At 36.6% G+C, this 18,733-nt stretch overlaps 1 protein-coding gene across 1 annotated transcript in view; it reads left to right on the top strand.

The window, feature by feature from the left end:
* Nucleotides 1-18,733, top strand: part of DGKK (diacylglycerol kinase kappa) — a 203,834-nt gene that overhangs the window by 172,195 nt on the left and 12,906 nt on the right. Inside the window, exons 15-21 of the mRNA XM_066250504.1 lie at nucleotides 6,845-6,944; nucleotides 7,892-8,111; nucleotides 12,053-12,157; nucleotides 12,781-12,877; nucleotides 13,875-13,982; nucleotides 17,080-17,176; nucleotides 17,420-17,527. Of these exons, the coding sequence (XP_066106601.1) occupies nucleotides 6,845-6,944; nucleotides 7,892-8,111; nucleotides 12,053-12,157; nucleotides 12,781-12,877; nucleotides 13,875-13,982; nucleotides 17,080-17,176; nucleotides 17,420-17,527 (835 nt within the window). The remainder of the gene's footprint in view (nucleotides 1-6,844; nucleotides 6,945-7,891; nucleotides 8,112-12,052; nucleotides 12,158-12,780; nucleotides 12,878-13,874; nucleotides 13,983-17,079; nucleotides 17,177-17,419; nucleotides 17,528-18,733) is intronic.

The raw sequence follows: 18,733 nt of genomic DNA, 5'->3' as shown, positions 1-18,733 counted from the left end.
TAAAATACAACACAATTTTATGTTTAAGACTCTCAACAAAATGGGTATAGAAGGAAAATATCTCAACATGATAAAGGCCATATATGATAAACCATCAGCCAACATCCTATTAAACGGCATAAAACTGAGGACTTTCTACCTTAAATCAGGAACAAGACAGGGTTGTCCACTCCACTCTTATTTAACGTGGTGCTAGAAGTTCTGGCCAGAGCAATCAGACAAGACAAAGAAATAAAAGGCATCCATATCGGAAAAGAAGAAGTAAAGGTATCACTTTTTGCTGATGATATGATCCTATACATCGAAAACCCAAAGGACTCCACAAAAAGATTATTAGAAACAATAAACCAATACAGTAAGGTCGCAGGATACAAAATTAACATACAAAAGTCCATAGCCTTTCTATATGCCAACAATGAAATATTAGAAAACGAACTCAAAAAAATAATCCCCTTCATGATTGCAACAAAAAAAATAAAATACCTAGGAATAAACATAACAAAGAATGTAAAGGACCTTTATAATGAAAATTACAAAGCATTGTTAAGGGAAATCGAAAAAGATACAATGAGATGGAAAAATATTCCTTGTTCTTGGATAGGAAGAATAAATATAATCAAAATGGCCATATTACCCAAAGCAATATACAAATTTAATGCAATTCCCATCAAAATCCCTATGAGATTTTTTAAAGAAATGGAACAAAAAATCATCAGATTTATATGGAACTATAAAAAACCCCGAATAGCCAAAACAATCCTAAGGAAAAAGAATGAAGCTGGGAGCATTACAATACCTGACTTTAAACTATATTATAGGGCCACGATAATCAAAACAGCATGGTATTGGCAGAAAAATAGACACTCAGACCAATGGAACAGAATAGAAAGCCCAGAAATAAAACCACATATATATGGTCAAATAATCTTTGATAAAGGGGCCTACAACACACAATGGAGAAAAGAAAGCCTCTTCAACAAATGGTGTTGGGAAAACTGGAAAGCCACATGCAAAAGAATGAAACTCGACTACAGCCTGTCCCTGTGTACTAAAATTAATTCAAAATGGATCAAAGACCTAAATATAAGACCTGAAACAATAAAGTACATAGAAGAAGACATAGGTACTAAAATCATGGACCTGGGTTTTAAAGAACATTTTATGAACTTGACTCCAATGGCAAGAGAAGTGAAGGCAAAGATAAATGAATGGGACTACATCAGAATAAAAAGTTTTTGCTCAGCAAGAGAAACTGATATCAAAATAAACAGACAGCCAACTAAATGGGAAATGATATTTTCAAACAACAGCTCAGATAAGGGCCTAATATCCAAAATTTTCAAAGAAAGAACTCATAAAACTCAACAACAAACAAACAAACAATCCAATAAAAAAATGGGAAGAGGACATGAACAGACACTTCTCCCAGGAAGAGATACAAATGGTCAACAGATATGTGAAAAGATTCTCAGCTTCATTAGATATTAGAGAAATGCAAATCAAAACTACAATGAGATACCACCTCACCCCTGTTAGATTAGCTATTATCAACAAGACGGGTAATAGCAAATGTTGGAGAGGCTGTGGAGAAAAAGGAACCCTCATTCACTGTTGGTGGGACTGTAAAGTAGTACAACCATTATGGAGGAAAGTATGGTGGTTCCTCAAAAAACTGAAAATAGAACTATCTTATGACCCAGCAATCCCTCTACTGGGTATATACCCCAAAAACTCAGAAACATTGATACGTGAAGACACATGTAGCCCCATGTTCATTGCAGCACTGTTCACAGTGGCCAAGACATGGAAACAACCAAAAAGCCCTTCAATAGAAGACTGGATAAAGAAGATGTGGCACATATACACTATGGAATACTACTCAGCCATAAGAAATGATGACATCAGATCATTTACAGCAAAATGGTGGGAACTTGATAACATTATACGGAGTGAAATAAGTAAATCAGAAAAAAACAAGAACTACATGATTCCATACATTGGTGGAACATAAAAACGAGACTAAGAGACATGGACAAGAGTGTGGTGGTTACCAGGGGTGGGGGGAGGGAGGACATGGGAGGGAGGGAGGTAGAGAGTTTGGGGGAGTGGGAGGGGCACAGAGAACTAGATAGAGGGTGGCGGAGGACAATCTGACTTTGGGCGAGGGGTATGCAACATAATTTAATGACAAAATAACCTAGACATGTTTTCTTTGAATATATGTACCCTGATTTATTAATGTCATCCCGTTACCATTAATAAAAATTTATTTAAAAAAAAGAAAAAAAAGAAAAAAAAGAAACAATTAACATTACATTTAATGGAAATAGAAAAAAAAAAGCAAGTAAAACCCTAGTGAGTAAAAGGAAGGAAATAAAGATTAGAAGGTAAATAAATGAAATAAAGTCTAAAATAATAATAGGAAATATAAATGAAGCCAAAAACTGGTTCATATAAAAGATAAGCAAAATTGGCCCTGGCCAGTTAGCACAGTTGGCTAAGATTGATGTCCCAAAACAACAAGGTTGCAGGTTCTATGTCCAGTCAGGACACATATGGGGAGCAACCAAAAAAATGCATGACTGAGTGGAGCAACAGATTCATCCCTTCCTCCTCCCCTCTCACTCTTGCTCTGTCTGTCTTTCTAAAAAAAAAATCAGTAAAAACTAAGCCCTGGCTAAATTGCGCTGTTGGTAAGAGCATCATCCCAGATCAAAGAGGTGGCTGTTTTAATTCCCCAGTCAGGGCCCATACAGGAGTAGCTCCATGTTTCTGTCTCTGTTTCTCCTTACCTCCATATAAATAAATAAATAAATAAATAAATAAATAAATAACAAAAATTAAACCTTTTGCCAGTCTCATCAAGAAAAGAGAGAGAGAGAGAAAGAGAAAGAGAGAGGGCCTAAATAAATAAAATCAGAAGTGAAAGAGAAGTGTTGAACCGACACCACAAAATACAAAGGATCATAAAAAAATGCTTTGAACAATTGGACATCAACAAATCGGATGACCTGAAAGAAATGGTTAAATTCCTAGTAACATACCATCTTTCAAGGATGACTCAGGAAGAAAAAGATCATTTCAATTTACCAATAACAACTAATGAAATCGAATCAGTTATCAAAAAATTCCTAACAAACAGATTGCTTGACAGGTAAATTTTACCAAATATTTGAAAAATAATTAATACCCATTCTTCTCAAATTAGTCCAAAATACTGAAGATGAGGGAATGCTCTCAAAGTCTTTTTATGAGGCCAGCATTACCCTGATTCCAAAAGCAGACAATGACACTACCAAAAGAAAAACTTATTGGCCAATATCCCTGATGAACATAAATGTAAAAATTCTCAATAAATATTAGCAAACTTATTTTAGCAAGTCATTAAAAAGAACATACACTATAATCAAGTAGGATTTATTCCAAGGGTGCAAGACTGCTTTAATTCACATGGGACACTACATAACTAAAATAAAAGGTAAAAATCATATGATCATATCAATACATGCAGAAATAGCAGTTGACAAAATCCTTCAATGATTTATGATTAAAAACTCTCAGCAAAGTGAGTATACAGGGAACATGCCTCAATATAATCAAGGTCATATATGACAAAACCACAGCTCACATCATATTCAAAGGTGAAACCTTAAAAGTTTCCCTTAATATTAGAACAAGGATGTCCATTTTCACCACATTTATTCAACATAATAGTATTGGAAGTCCTAGCCACAGCAATCAGACAGGAAAACTAAATAAAGCACATCCAAATTTAAAACAAAGAATTAAAACAGTCTTTATTTGCAGACGACATGATTGTATATATAGAAACACATAAAAATCTGCCCAAAACAAACTACTAAAACTAATAAATGAATTCAATAATGAATTCAATAACATAGCAAGATACAAAATAAATATCTAGAAATTAGTTGCATTATTATACACCAATAACAAACTATCAGATAGAGAAATTAAGAAATTAAGAAAACAACCTCACTTACAATTGCATCAAACAGAATAAAATATCTAGAAATAAATTTAACCAAGAAGGTATCTGTATTTCAAAAAACTATAAGAAATTGAAGAAAGAAATTGAAGATATAATAAATGGGAGGATATACTGTTGTCACAAATAAGAAGAATTAACTACTTATTTGTACAACTCAAAGCAATCTACAGATTCAGTGAGATCCCTATAAAATACGAATGACATTTTTCACAAAACTAGAACAAAGAATGCTAAAATTTATATAGAGTCACAAAATACCCTGAATAGTTAAAGCAATCTTGCAAAAAAAAAAAAAAGAACAAAGTTGAAGATATCACACTACCTGATCTCAAATTAAGCACAGTACAAGGCTATAGTAATTAAAACAGCATGGCACTATCCTAAAAACAGACACAAAGATCAGTGAAACAGAATAGATCCCAGAAATAAGCTTATGCAAGAATATACAATGGGTAAAGACAGTCTCTTCAATAAATAGTATTGGGAAAATTGGACTGATACATGCATAAAATAAAGCTGAATCAATTTGTTACACCATATGCAAGAATGAACTCAAAATGAATTAAAGTCTTAAATGTAAGATCCAAAACCCTAAAATTCCTAGAAGAAAACATAGACAGTAAACTCTTTGACACTGCTCTTAGTAATATTGTTTTGGATATGTCTCCTCGGGCAAGAGAAACAAAAGAAAAAATAAACAAACAGGACTACATTAAACTAAAGAGTTTTGCACAGCAAAAGAAATCATCAACAAAACAAAAAAGACAATCTACTGAATAGAAGAGGTATTTGCCTTTGCCAATTATACATGTGATAAGGTGCTAATATTTCAAATATATAAGGAAGTCATACAACTTAACACCAAAAAAAAAATCCAATTTAAAAATGGGGAAAGGACTTGAATAGACATTTCTCCAAAGAAGGTGTACTGATGGCCCATAGCCATATAAAAAGATGTTCAGCACCTCTAATCATCAGGGAAATGCAAATTAAAACCACAGTGTAATATCATAGCACACTTGTCAGAATGGCTATCATCAATAAATCAACAAACAACAAGTGTTGGCAAGGATGTGGAGAAAAGGAAGCCCTCATGCACTGTTGGTCAAATTGCAAATTGGTGCATCTACCTTGGAAAACAGTATGGAGTTTCCTCAAAAATTAAAATTAGAAGTGCCATGTGACTCAGCAATTCTATTTCTGGGTATTTATTTGAAGAAATCCAAAACACTAATTTGAAAAGACATGTACATCCCTACATTCATTGTAACATTATTTACAACAGCCAAATTATGAAAGCAACTTAAGTGTCCATTGATAGATGAGTGGATAAAAATGTAGTGTGTGTGTGTATATATATATATACACACACACACTACAGCCATAAAAAAATGAAATCTTGTTATTTTCAACAACATGGATGGACCTAGAGGATATTATGCTAAGTGAATTAAGTCAGACAAAAAAGGAAAAGAAAATACCGTATTTCACTTTTATGTGGAATCTAAAAAACCAAAATAAATAAATAAACAAAACTTATAGATACAGAGAATAAATTGATTGATGCCAGGTGAGAGGGAAGTTGAGGGGCTAGGTGAAAAAACAAGGATTAAGATATACAAATTGTCAGTTATAAAAATAGTCATGAGGATGTAAAGCACAGCATAGAAAGTATAGTAAAAAATATTATAATGGCCCTGGCTGGTGGCTCAGTGGATAGAGCATTGGCCCAATGTATGGACGTTCTAGATTTGATTCCTAGTCAGGGCACACAGGAAAAGCAACCATTTGCTTCTCTCCCCCTCTTTCTCCCCCTTCTCTCCCTCTTCTCCTGTAGCCAGTGTCTCGATTGGTTTGAGCATGGCCCTGGGCACTGAGGATAGCTTGATTGGTCCAAGTGTATCAGGCTCTGGCACTAAGGATAGCTTGGTTAATTCAAGCAACAGCCCAAGACCCAGTTGCTAGGTGGATCCCAGTCAGGTGCATGTGGGAGTCTGCCTCACTATCTCCCCTCCTCTCACCTAAAAATAAATAAAATATTGTAATAATTATGTATGTTGTCAGATGGGTACTTGACTTATTGGGATGATCACTTTGTATGTTGTATAAATGTCTAATCACTATGTTGTACACCTGCAACTAATATAATATAGCATATCAACTTTAATTGAAATTTTTTAAAATTTCTTTTAAAGATAAAAAGGAGTGTTATGGAAGAAAAATACAATATTTTGCACCATTCAAGAGCATAGCATAACTCACTATAATAGGGATACCTTGATTTTTCTCTGTCACTAGGAAAAGTCTCTGTAGTATCTACTATAGCTACTTTCTCCTAGCCTGAACAACACATTCTCTCCTTTTAAATATGTGGATCATTCACTCCTTCTGGCAGTCCTTGGAGGGTTACTACCAAGTCTACACACTCTCCTTTGAGAAACACTCCCCACAGAGACAGTTCTACCAATATAATTATGTTTATACTGAATTAGTTGGGGCCTTAAACCATAGCTAATTTGACCCAGGGTGAAATTCTGACCTAATTAGGATCAATTGATTTCTATTTTCTGTAAATTTGGAATTAGGATTAAGAAATGATGGTTAATCGCTCTTAAGTACTTGCATATTTCACTATAAATACATGGGAAAGCAGGAAAAACAAAAACAAAAAAGGGAGAGGGAGTCGGGAGGAGAGGGAAAAGCAGAGGGAGGGAGGAGATCAGGAAAGAGAGAAGGAGGAGGAAGAAGATGGAGACTAATGACAGTGTAAGAGAGAAGGGCTCTGAATCTCATGGTCCATGTCAGATTGTGCCATCTATCTCATCTTTTCAGGTTCCTGTGTTCAGCAGTGGAAGATTTTGTGCTTGATATTGTAAAGGCCTGGAGTCAGATAAAGCAGAACAATGCAACAATAGAGTCTGTGATTTTGAAAGTAAGTTTCCACTCCTTTTATCTTACATTCTTTGTGGAGCCAGGTGGCTATCACTGGGAATTGTAAAAGAAATGCAGAAAGGAGCAGCTGGTAAGCCTCCCTGATGGGCAAAGTTAACTTCATCAATGTTCATTTTCCACCAAATGAAGAGTAGCACTATTCATGCTTATATGTGTATTGTGTATCTAACTACATGCCAAGCATCTGCTCACACTTAGACACAAGTGTACACCAAGCATGTATGCACATGGTGTATATCAGAAAATGCGTGAAAATATGTACAAATAAATACATGCTAGAAATAGAGCCACATTTACCACTATAACAACAACAACAATAACAATAGCTAATACTTACAATAACACTTACTCTGTGCCAGGAATTGTTAAACAGTTTTAGTTTGTTAATTAATCCTCAAAATCTTCTTAGACTATGGAAGCACAAAGAGGTTAGGTAACTTGACTCAAGTCACAAACTATTAAGTGATGTAGCTGGGAATCAAGTCATAATTACTCAGCACATCCCCAAACATTCACATATAAAAAGGCAGACACCAGGCACCCATGCAGGAACACACCCACATCCATAGGTGCATGCGCATGAAAAATCCAATTCAGAAATATTTATCTTTCCTCTACTTGGCCATGTTATTTTACAACCTAGTGTGACATGAGAAAAAAAATTGACAACATACATTGGATCCTGCAGCTGCTAAAAAACAAATTAAATCTGTTTTATCCCCTAACACTCTTAAGTTATTCCAATACATGTACACAAATACATCTTTTCAAAAACTTTCATTTCCCCACAGATAACTTTTTATCCTCAATGTTCCTGGCCAATTGCTACCCTTCCACACATCTCCCCATACCACTCCAACCTCTCATTCTGTCCTCCCAAGCACTGGTCCCTAATAACAATGTCCTCTCTCCTTCCTCCATATACAGAGTGACTTAATGTATGACAATCTCAGTGTCCTGATTGATGTCCTGGCTGAGGAGGTAGCAGTTGAGAAGAGTGCTACAGTATGTGCAGACAGTGGCAAGGCTGCTGGAACACCTTTTGTCCCTCAAATAGACCACATAGCCAAGTGCAAGTTGGAGCTGGCCACAAAAGCCAGGAATCTCCAGAAATCCTTGAAACTCATCATATACCAAATTGAACAAGGTAAGGGTCTCAGGGTTGTGGCAATTGAAGAAGGAGAAAGAGAAGGTTCCGGTGAATGGTTTACTGGTCTCCCTCTCTCTAGGTTTGTTTTTTATTTGACTCCACTATCAAAACCTAACCAACTTCTGCATTCACATACCATCTGAAATCAGTCCTCAAACTCTGCTGATTTGAAAAATATCAGTCCTGATAAAAAAAAAAACCCTTTTGGCTCCTCCCACCTCTCAGGCACTCAACTCTTGCTACTCATTTATTTTGGAACTAACATTCACTCTAAATAATTACAGTTGTTCAAAGTTCTGTCAGCTTCCACCACCATTCATGACATTTTCTCCACCTGTTCCTGTTTGTTTGGTTTTTTTCCAAACACCAAGCCTGTGACTATTTTAGAAAGAAAATTGTATCCATCTCTTCATGTCTTGCACAGTACCAATTAGGCACAAGGGCCTTGAGAGCAGTCCTGGTAACTCTGAAATTGATTTCTATTTTCCCAAATTCATGACAAGATGCAAGCTTTCAACTCTATGTAAACTCTTTCAACTCCTGCAAACTTCTTAATTTAACTGTTTGGTTTCTACTTCTTCCCCACAATGCTTCTTTGAAAAACAGATCAGAAGATGGTATAAGACCAAGTGTGTTCTACCTGAGCTATTGAAATTGAGCAGAAATCCATGTAGGAAGGAAGTGCCTTTGACATTTAATTGTGGTACCGTTTCCTATGTAGTTATGGTACCATCTCCTATGGTACCTTTGTTCAAAACCTCACCTCAGATTCGAAGAAAGGAAGGAAATCTCCCTTCTGCACTGTGAAAGAATTGAACAGTTAATTTGCCTCTATTTTTGTGGAAGTTTCCAAGTAGTGAAGATCAGGTTAATGTGATGTGGCCATAACCCTGTCACAGTCAACCCTCAGCCTGCTCCATCAACAAATAAGTCAGATTTAGAAGTACAGCTTGTGGCCATGAAACAGAGAAAGGCGCCCCTTCTAGGAGAGGGGTTGAACCTATGAACTTTGGCACAAGCTGAGCACATGAGGTGTACAATATATAGCTTGGTAAAGGAAGGAAAGTTCTCAAATATTCTGGGTATAGGTGAGATATTTCAGTGAAAGAATAGCATGCTTCTAAATGCTCAAGTTTGGAATAAAAATCATGTGAAAAACATGAATTAACAAAGGAGTTAGAATGGAAATAGAAGAGCAAAGGGTTTCTCACCTCTTCCCTCACTCTTTTCAATGTTGAACCCAAGCTTCTACTCACAATCACATTTCCTGGGTGACAGAAAAAGAGTAACCAGTAAAACAGAGAAAGCTCGGTTATGGATATAAAGAAACATGAGGACAACACTGAAGAAAGCTGAGACTAAACACAGCATCATGGAGGAAAGGTGATGGTCAAATGAGAGTCTCCATTCAATGGAGACCACAAAATGACTGTCATTAACTAAATAAAAGAGATGCTAATGATATAACTTATAAATGTGGCAAATTCTGCTATGAAAGATTATATGCCACCAAATTCAACAACCTAGAAGAAATGGATAAATTCTTAGAGCTATAAAATCTTCCTAGATTGTGTCATGAAGAAGTGGAAAACCTAAATAGATGTATAAGCAGGGAGGAAATAGAAACAACTCTCAAAAATTTCTCCAAAAATGGAAGTCCAAGACCAGATGGCTATACTAGGGAATTCTACCAAACATTCAAAGATGATTTGGTACCTATCTTTCTCAGTCTTCCAAAAAAATAGAAGAAGAAGCAATACTCTTTAACTCACTTTATGAGGCCAATGTAACCCTGATACCAAAACTTGGCAAGAACAACACAAAAAAGGGAAACTACAGACAAATATCTCTAATGAAGTCAGATGCAAAAATCCTAAACAAAATACTAGCAAATCGAATACAACAATATATTAAAAATAATGCCTCACGATAAAGTGGAATTTATTCCAGGATCACAAAGATGGGTCAACATATGGAAATTGATCAATGTAACACACCACATCAACAAAACAAAGAACAAAAAGCATGTGATCTTATCAATAGATGCAGAAAAGATATTCGATAAGATACAATATTCCAATATGTTTAAAATACTTAATAAAATCATGACAGAAGGAAAGTACATTAAAAAAATAAAGGCCATATATGACAAACTATCAGCTAATTTCAAACTAAATGGTGAAAAAAATTAAGGATTTTTCTCTAAAGTCAGGAACAAGACAAGGCTGCACACTCTCTCTACTCTTATTCAACATAGTTCTGAAAGCTTTAGCCAGAGCAATCAGGCAAGAGAAAGAAATAAAAGGCATCCATATTGGGGAAAAAAGGTAAAGGCATCACTTTTGGCAGATGACATGATTTTGTACATAGAAATACCCAACAATTCCACCACAAAATATTAGAAAAAATAAACTAATACAATAAAGTCACAGGATACATAATCAATATACAAAAGTCTATTTGTTGCTTTCCGATACACCAATGATGAAACTTTAAAAAATAAACTCAAACAAAATATTTTACAATTGCAACAAAGAAGTTAAATACCTAGGAATAAATTTAACAAAGGATGTGAATCATCTATATACTGAAAATTACAAAACATTATTGAAAGAAATTGAAAAAGACAGAATGAAATGGAAAAATATCCCATGTTCCTGGATTGGAATAATCAACAGAGTTAAAATGGCCATATTACCCAAAGCAATATATACAAATTTAATACATTCTCTGTCAAAATCCCAATGTCATTTTCCTTTCTGTCTCCCTCTTCCCTTCCCGCAGCCAAGGCTCCATTGGAGCAGAGTTGGCCCGGGCACTGAGGATGGCTCCATGGCCTCTGCCTCAGGGTCTAGAATGGCTCTGGTTGCAACAGAGCAATGCCCCAGATGGGCGGAGCATCACCCCCTGGTGAGCATGCCAGGTGGGTCCCAGTCGGGCACATGCGGGAGTCTGTCTGACTGCCTTCCCATTTCCAACTTCAGAAAAATACAAAAAAAAAAAAGTGAGGAGAGGACCCAAACAGACACTTCTTTCAAGAGGACGTACAGATGGCCAACAGATACATGAAAAGATGCTCAGCATCATTAGCTATTAGAGAAATGCAAATCAAAACTACAATAAGATATCACCTCACACCTTTTAGATAGCTATTATCAATAAAACAGGTAATAACAAGTGTTGGAGAGACTTTGGAGAATAAAGAAGCCTCATTCACTGCTGGTGAAAATGCAAACTACTACAACTATTATAAAAGAAAATATGGTGGTTCGCAAAAAACTAAGTATATAACTACCATATGACTCAGCAATCCCTTTATTAGGTATCTACCCAAAAAACTCAATAAGATTAGTACATAAAGACACATATACCCTCATGTTTATCACAGCATTATTCACAGTAGCCAAGACATGGAAGGAACCAAAATGTCCTTCAATAAAGGACTGGATAAAAAAGATGTGGTACATATTCAGTTATACAATGGAATACCACTCACCCATAAGAAATGATGACATATTGCCATTTATTACAACATGGGTGGACCTTGAGAACATTATACTGAGTGAAATAAGTAAATTACAAAAAGCTATAAACTAAATGATTTTACACATAGGTGGGATATGAAACTGAGACTCATAGACATAGATAAAAGCAAAGTGGTTACCAGGAGATAGGGTGAGGGGAAGGGAGTAAAGAGGGCAAAATATATGGTAACAAAAATGATTTGACTTTGGGTAATGGGTATACAACATACTTAACAGTTCAAATTCTATAGAAATGTTTACCTCAAACCTATGTACTCTTGTTGATCAATGGCACACTGTTAAGTGTAATTTTTTAAATAATTTTTTTAATTCTCCCTCCCTTCATCCTTTTTGCCCCCTTCCTTTCTTCTTCCTTCCCTTTCCTCCCTCCTTACTTCCACTTTTTGTCTACAGTTCTGGATGAAGAAAGCCGACAGGCTATATCAGTGAAGAACTTTACTTTAGCTTTCTTCCCAGAAGATGACTCAGAGGATATTAGCCAGACAAGCCCAAGACAACGTAAGGTTCTTTTTCTTCTTCTTCTCTTATTCTCTCCTTTATCACTGTCTTCTAGTGACCAGAGAATAAAGGTGTGTTTTCATACATCTTCCTTTAGCCATAATCTTACTCTTCAGTAGTTATCACTTCCTCTTTTCCAGAAAACTCACACTATAAGATCCTATGCTAGTATTCAGAAATAATTACACCATTAAGTCCTTTGAAAAGGCTGGCCAGCCCAAGATTTGAGTTTCAACAAGCAAGCAACTCAACCTTACTGTCCTCTCAATAGAAGCCCTTGTCCATCCAAGATGATCCCTCTTTGGAAGGCAGATCCTGAATATTATCTAAGAGAAAGTCATTGAGCCCTGACTGGATAGCTCAGTTGGTTAGAGCATCGTCCCTAAGCAACAAAGTTGATGGTTCAATCCCTGCGTAGGGCACATACAGGAACAGCTCAATGCTCCAGTGTCTTTCTCTCTCTTCCTTCCTCCCTTGCTGAATAAATATTTTTTTAAAAAATTTTAATATAAGAGAGTCATTGAGCTTGACCTTAGTCCCACAGAGAAAATAGGGTGAAATACAAGAGATGACGGAGGTTTTTTGTTGGCATCTAAAACCAGGATGATGTCTTTTGTGTCTAGGATCTTGTCGTGACACTTTATCTTCTATACCTTCTCTCAAACGTGAAGACCTAGAAAACCTTAATTTGGAGCACTTACATTTTACACCTGAAACTATGTGAGTATTTAGTTCTATGATCTTTTATGGCTTTCTTTTCTCTGGTTAAGAGCCTAGTCTAAAGATACCCAGAATCAAATCCTGAGTATACTTTACTAGTTGTGTGACCTTCAGCAGCCAATCGGAGCCTGTTTTCTCACATGTAAAGTGGAAATAATTGTAGAACCTGCAACATAGATTTGTTGTATTTATTGAGTTTATATATGCCAAGTAGTACTTACACTGAGCAGTATTTTGCAACCATACTTTATTGCTATATGTATGAATGTGTATTATTGCTATTATTATTATAAACAATAAATATTAGCTGTTGTTCATTCAAAGGACTTGTTTTATAACTTACTATTAAATAAATGACTGGAGGTACTAAAAATAAATGGGCATTTAGGGGACTAGGTGGTAAATCTAAAGATGCATGTCTCACTAGTCCTACTGGTTTGGAATATTCCCAGCAACCAAGTTCTGTCCCATTCACTCATTTTGAGTTCCATTAAGAAAATCAGTTGAATACCAGTTAGAGACCCCAATTTCTGTACTGTGCTTAAGGAAGGCAAATCTCATGTGAGAGATGTAGTAGGGTCAGTTAAGAAATGAATTTTTAAAATTATCTAAAATTGAGTAGCTACACTGTACCCATTTTCAGTTTTCCAAAGGAGGGAGTTAGCAAGTATTGAAGTTTCTGCAGCATTCCATTTATTCCTATCTCCAGCCCCCACTCCCTTCTACTTCACCATTGGCTAAAGTTCATAGCTGCGGTTTCATGTCAATGAGCTTTGATCAATGGTATGCTCCAAATGTTTAACAACCAGCATTAAGGCTTAAAAAAAAAAAACATTAAGGCTTGTGCCCAATGTATAGGAAGCCTTCTTTCATCTTTTTTTAAATTTTTTTAAATTTTTTATTTTTTTACCATTTGTGTGAAGTCTGCTGCCCAATAATAACGGTGTTTCTTTTTTTGGTACCAATATCTGTCCTCCTTTTTCTTATGCAATTTCAGATGTTTCAAAGAAAAGTGCGTCATGAACAACTACTTTGGAATTGGACTGGATGCTAAAATTTCTCTGGAGTTCAATACCAGAAGAGATAAACACCCAGGACAATACAAGTAAGGAAAAGACACTCTCCTCCCTACATAAACACAGACAATAACTATACTTACATATATTCTTACATTCCCTACCTCTCAGATAAGCAACAGAAAGAAAGAGGTCCTTTAGAAGAAAAACATTAGTCCCAAAGGTTATTCTAGTGCTTTACCCAAATGTTGATCTGGTCTGTGATGACCGTGCATTGGCATCTTGGACTTGGACTGCCTTCACAGTCTAGACCTGTGGATTGCTGTGTAAACACAGCTAACTGTGTCACTGTTATTAAAAACAGACTACATTGACTCAGTTCAACAAATTATCTTTGTTCTGTCTGTTAGAACTTGACAGTTCCTACTAGTGGCTTCAGATCTGTTTTTGCTTGGCAAGAGTACAAAGCATCAATTGACTAGTTCTTGGTGTTCCTAACCTAGCTCCTTTGGACCCACAGATTTTTATTCTATCCAGTGTTGCCTTCTTGGCACCTTGTGGTACTTTTGTACTACAGACCAAATCCTTAGACAGCTGTGGAGTTACTTTGGTAAATGGAAACCACACCATTTCTCCACCACCACCCCTACCACCTTCTACCAGAACCTTTTTCAGAGCAGGCTTTGGCTGAAGAATAAATACTTTATTAGACATGTAGTTTCTTAATACTCTTTCCCAGTTACTTGTCTTTTTTATCATTGCTTTTCTTTTCATTTTCTAAATATTATCTTTTCAAATACAAAACTTTTGGATTTTGATAAGATCCAATTGATCAATTTTTTTCTTTTATGAACCATGCTTTTGATCCTGTCTCACAGAAATTTTCGCCTAACCCAAGGTCTTAAAAGTTGCTCCTAAGTTTACTTAAAAATTTTTTTTGTTTAGCTCCTAAATTTAAGTCTATAATCTGTTTTGAGTTAGTTTTTGTGTATGGTATGAAGTAAGGGTCTAAGTTTATCTTTTTGCACATGTATACATATATAACAGCACCATTTGTTATTTTAATTTCTTTTTTAATTTTCATTGAATTTATTGGAGTGACATTGGTTAATAAAATTATACAGGTTTCAGGTGCATAATTGTATGAGACATCATCTATATATTTCACTATGTGTTTACCACCCCAAGTCTAATCTCCCTCGATTACCACCTATTTCTCTCTACCCTCCTCCAACTCCACCACCCCCTTTTTCTTCTATAATTCTCACACTGTTTGTGTTTATAAGTTCTTTCTTTTTTTAATCCCTTCACCTTTTTCATTTAGTCCCCCAAAATTTCTCCCCTCTGACAGTTGTCAATTTGTTCTCTATAACTATGAGCCTGTTTCTTTTTTGTTTGTTAGTTTATTTTGTTCATTAAATTCCACATATAAGTGAAATCATATAGTACTTGTCTTTCTGACTGGCTTATTTCATTTAGCATAATCATTTCCAAAAAAAGAAGGACGTCCAATGTTTTGCAACAGATGGATAGATCTAGAGATTATATGGAGAGCATCATTTTTAAAAGCTAACCTTTCCTTCAATGAATGGTGTTGGCACATTTGTCAATCAAAAGACCATAAATGTATGGGTTTTTTTTCTCATTTCTATTCTATTGATCTATGTGTTTAACTTATGCAAATGCCACACTATTTTGATAACTATAGCTTTATAGTTTATTTATGAAATTGGGAGATGAAAGTCCTTTAGTTTTGTTCCTTTTAAGATTGTCCTGGTTGTTCTAGGTATTTTGCATTTCTATATAACTAAACTCCTATTTTTATACACAGGAAAACTTAAGTACTCAAAGAACTTGTGGTTTTAAAGAGTCCACATAATTCTGTGTTAGCCTTCTTATATTTCAAAACTCATGACCTAAAGTGGTACATTTTTGTGGCTTTACTTTAAAAATAAAAACTCATAGACACAGACAACAGTCTGATGGTTACCAGAGGGAAGGGGAGTGGGATAGGTAATGGGGGTCAAATATATGGTGACAGAAGATTTGATTTGGGGTGGTGGGCACATAATGCAACAAACATATAATTGCACACTTGAAACCTATATAATCTTATTAATCAATGTCACCCTAGTACCCTAGTATTTATTTAAATAAATAAATAAAAATAAAAATTCACAAAAATTTTAGCCAGCCTTTCTAGTTACTATAATCCCCCTGCCTCTTCTTAGCAGAGATTGTACAATCAATAGGACCCTGTATTTTCCACCTCCAGACCAAGTCTCATAATATCCTTGCTTGTCTCTTATTCTCTCCATTGGCTCCTCCTCTACAATCTACCTAATAAACTTAGCTCTAAGCTCTATAGCATTGAATTAAACGTTTGATAGACAGATCTTATAAAACTCCTCCACTTTGTCAGAAAAGTTATGATTCAAAGAGATTGCAGTATAAGAGTCAAATGAGTATGTGATTTCAAGCAGTTGAAATCTTAAACTCCTAGTGTGGCACTTTCCAGAGTAGCTGGTGTCTACCAGCCAGCTATTCTCACAGCTTTTTATGATCATTACTTTTTGAATATTGGCTATCTCTTCCAAATTTGGATCAATTTCAGCAGCAAAGAAAACATATAAATGGGATGCTGAACCTTCAAGGGGGCCCAGGAAACCATTTCAGCAGGTATTTGAATGAGAATACCAGTTACACTATTCTAGAATCCCCTCTTATGTCCAGTAACCATTCAATATGATTCTGCTATACATGAAGGCTCTTGAGGAATAAAATGGCATCCCCTTTTGCTTTTTCTCGTCGATTTATCTTTTTTTGTAACAGACAGAGAGAGGGACAGATAGGGACAGACAGACAAGAAGTAAGAGAAATGAGAAGCATCAATTCTTCGTTGTGGCACCTTAGTTGTTCATTGATTGCTTTATCATATGTGCCTTGACCAGGGAGCTACAGCAGACTGACTGGTCTCTTGCTCAAGCCATTGACCTTGGGTTTAAGCTGGTGAGCTATGTTCAAACCAGATGAGCCCATGCTCAAGCCGGCAACCTCGGAGTTTCAAACCTGGGTCCCCTGCGTCTCAGTCAGATGCTCTATCCACTGCGCCACTGCCTGGTCAGGCCATTTATTTTTATATTATTTACCCTGTGACTACCTTTCTCTATTTTTATCTCCCTGTAGTAGCCGCCTTAAGAACAAGATGTGGTATGGTCTTTTGGGGAGCAAGGAACTTTTGCAGCGCTCTTACAAGAAACTGGAAGAACGAGTGCACCTGGAGGTTAGTAGAAAACAGGGTAATTCTTCCTGGGCATAGAAAAAAGAAATCCTGTGACCTTGGGAATCAACTTTTCCTTATATTCTTGGTTCTTCCCAAGCTTTAACTTTGATCCTCACTCACAGTGCATGGGAGAAAGGCATGAAGTTAGATTTCTATTTTACGGATGAGAAAATTAAAGCACAAAGAGAGGACAGAGCCCTTCCCCGATTTCTGTAAATGTCCTTCCACATTTATGTCTTTCAGTGTGATGGAGAAGCCATCTCTTTGCCAAACCTGCAAGGCATTGTAGTGCTCAACATTACCAGCTATGCCGGAGGCATCAACTTCTGGGGAAGCAGCACAGAAACCATGGTAAGTATGGAACAAGGAACAGGGAAGGAGAAGGAGTCCTTCTAAAGTCTCTCAAAAAGAAGAGCTGGACTGACTAGAGTAGAAAGTAGACAATGAGGGCAAGAGGAGCTGTGTTGGGAACCTTTTTTAGTGACAGCTGGATAAGCAGTTTTTTTTTTAAAGGCAATTAGCGCCTGACCAGGCAGTGATGCAGTGGATGATAGAGCATTGGACTGTGATGTGGAGGACCCAGGTTTGAAACCCTAAAGTTGCCTGCTTGAGCACGGGCTCACCAGCTTGAGCAAGGGGTCACTGGCTTGAGTGTGGGATCATAGACATAACCCCATGGTCATTGGCTTGAGCCCAAAGGTCACTGGCTTGAAGCCCAAGGTTACTGGCTAGAGCTCAAGGTCTCTGGCTTGAGCAAGTGGTCATTTGCTCTGCTGTAGTCTCCCAGCCAAGGCACATGAGAAAGCAATCACTGAACAACTAAGCAGCTGCAATGAAGAATTGATGCTTCTCATCTCTCTCCCTTCTTGTCTGTCTGTCCCTATATCTCTCTCTTTGACTCTCTCTGTCTCTGTCCAAAAAAAGGCAATTAGCATTTCAGAGCACAGAAAAGAAGAATCAACTAAAGATCTCAGGATCGGATCAATTCCTAGCTGTTGCCTAGACTTTGAATGTTGCATTCCTCAGGTCTGACAGATCCTTGAATGGTTAGTCAGGCCATTCTCTTTTCTCTAAGGAGGTCTGTCTATAAAATCTTGTGTGGGAAATCAACCATGACTCTTTTCCTCTGAGCTCACCCAAGAAGCCCATAAGGCCAATGGGACTGGCCCTGGGCAGTTATGATGCTAGACTGGACAGGAATGGGACCATGTCAGAGCTCTGATCTCAAAAGGAACTAAGAGTTATGATATCAGGGCCCTTTTCCCAGATTGGCTCCCTGACATCATCTTTTCCCTTTTGATATGAATTACTCTACTCTTCATGAGTTAGAAAAATGCTTAATAGGAGGCTTTAAAGCAGGGGTCCCCAAACTACGGCCTGTGGGCTGCATGCGGCCCCCTGAGGCCATTTATCCGGCCCCCACCGCACTTCCGGAAGGGGCACCTTTTTCACTGGTGGTCAGTGAGAGGAGCATAGTCCCCACTGAAATACTGGTCAGTTTGTTGATTTAAATTTACTTGTTCTTTATTTTAAATATTGTATTTGTTCCCGTTTTGT

The sequence above is a fragment of the Saccopteryx bilineata genome, chromosome X (genome assembly GCF_036850765.1).
Source record: "Saccopteryx bilineata isolate mSacBil1 chromosome X, mSacBil1_pri_phased_curated, whole genome shotgun sequence".
Lineage (NCBI taxonomy): Eukaryota > Metazoa > Chordata > Mammalia > Chiroptera > Emballonuridae > Saccopteryx > Saccopteryx bilineata.
This window is presented reverse-complemented; position numbering and strand designations above follow the sequence as displayed.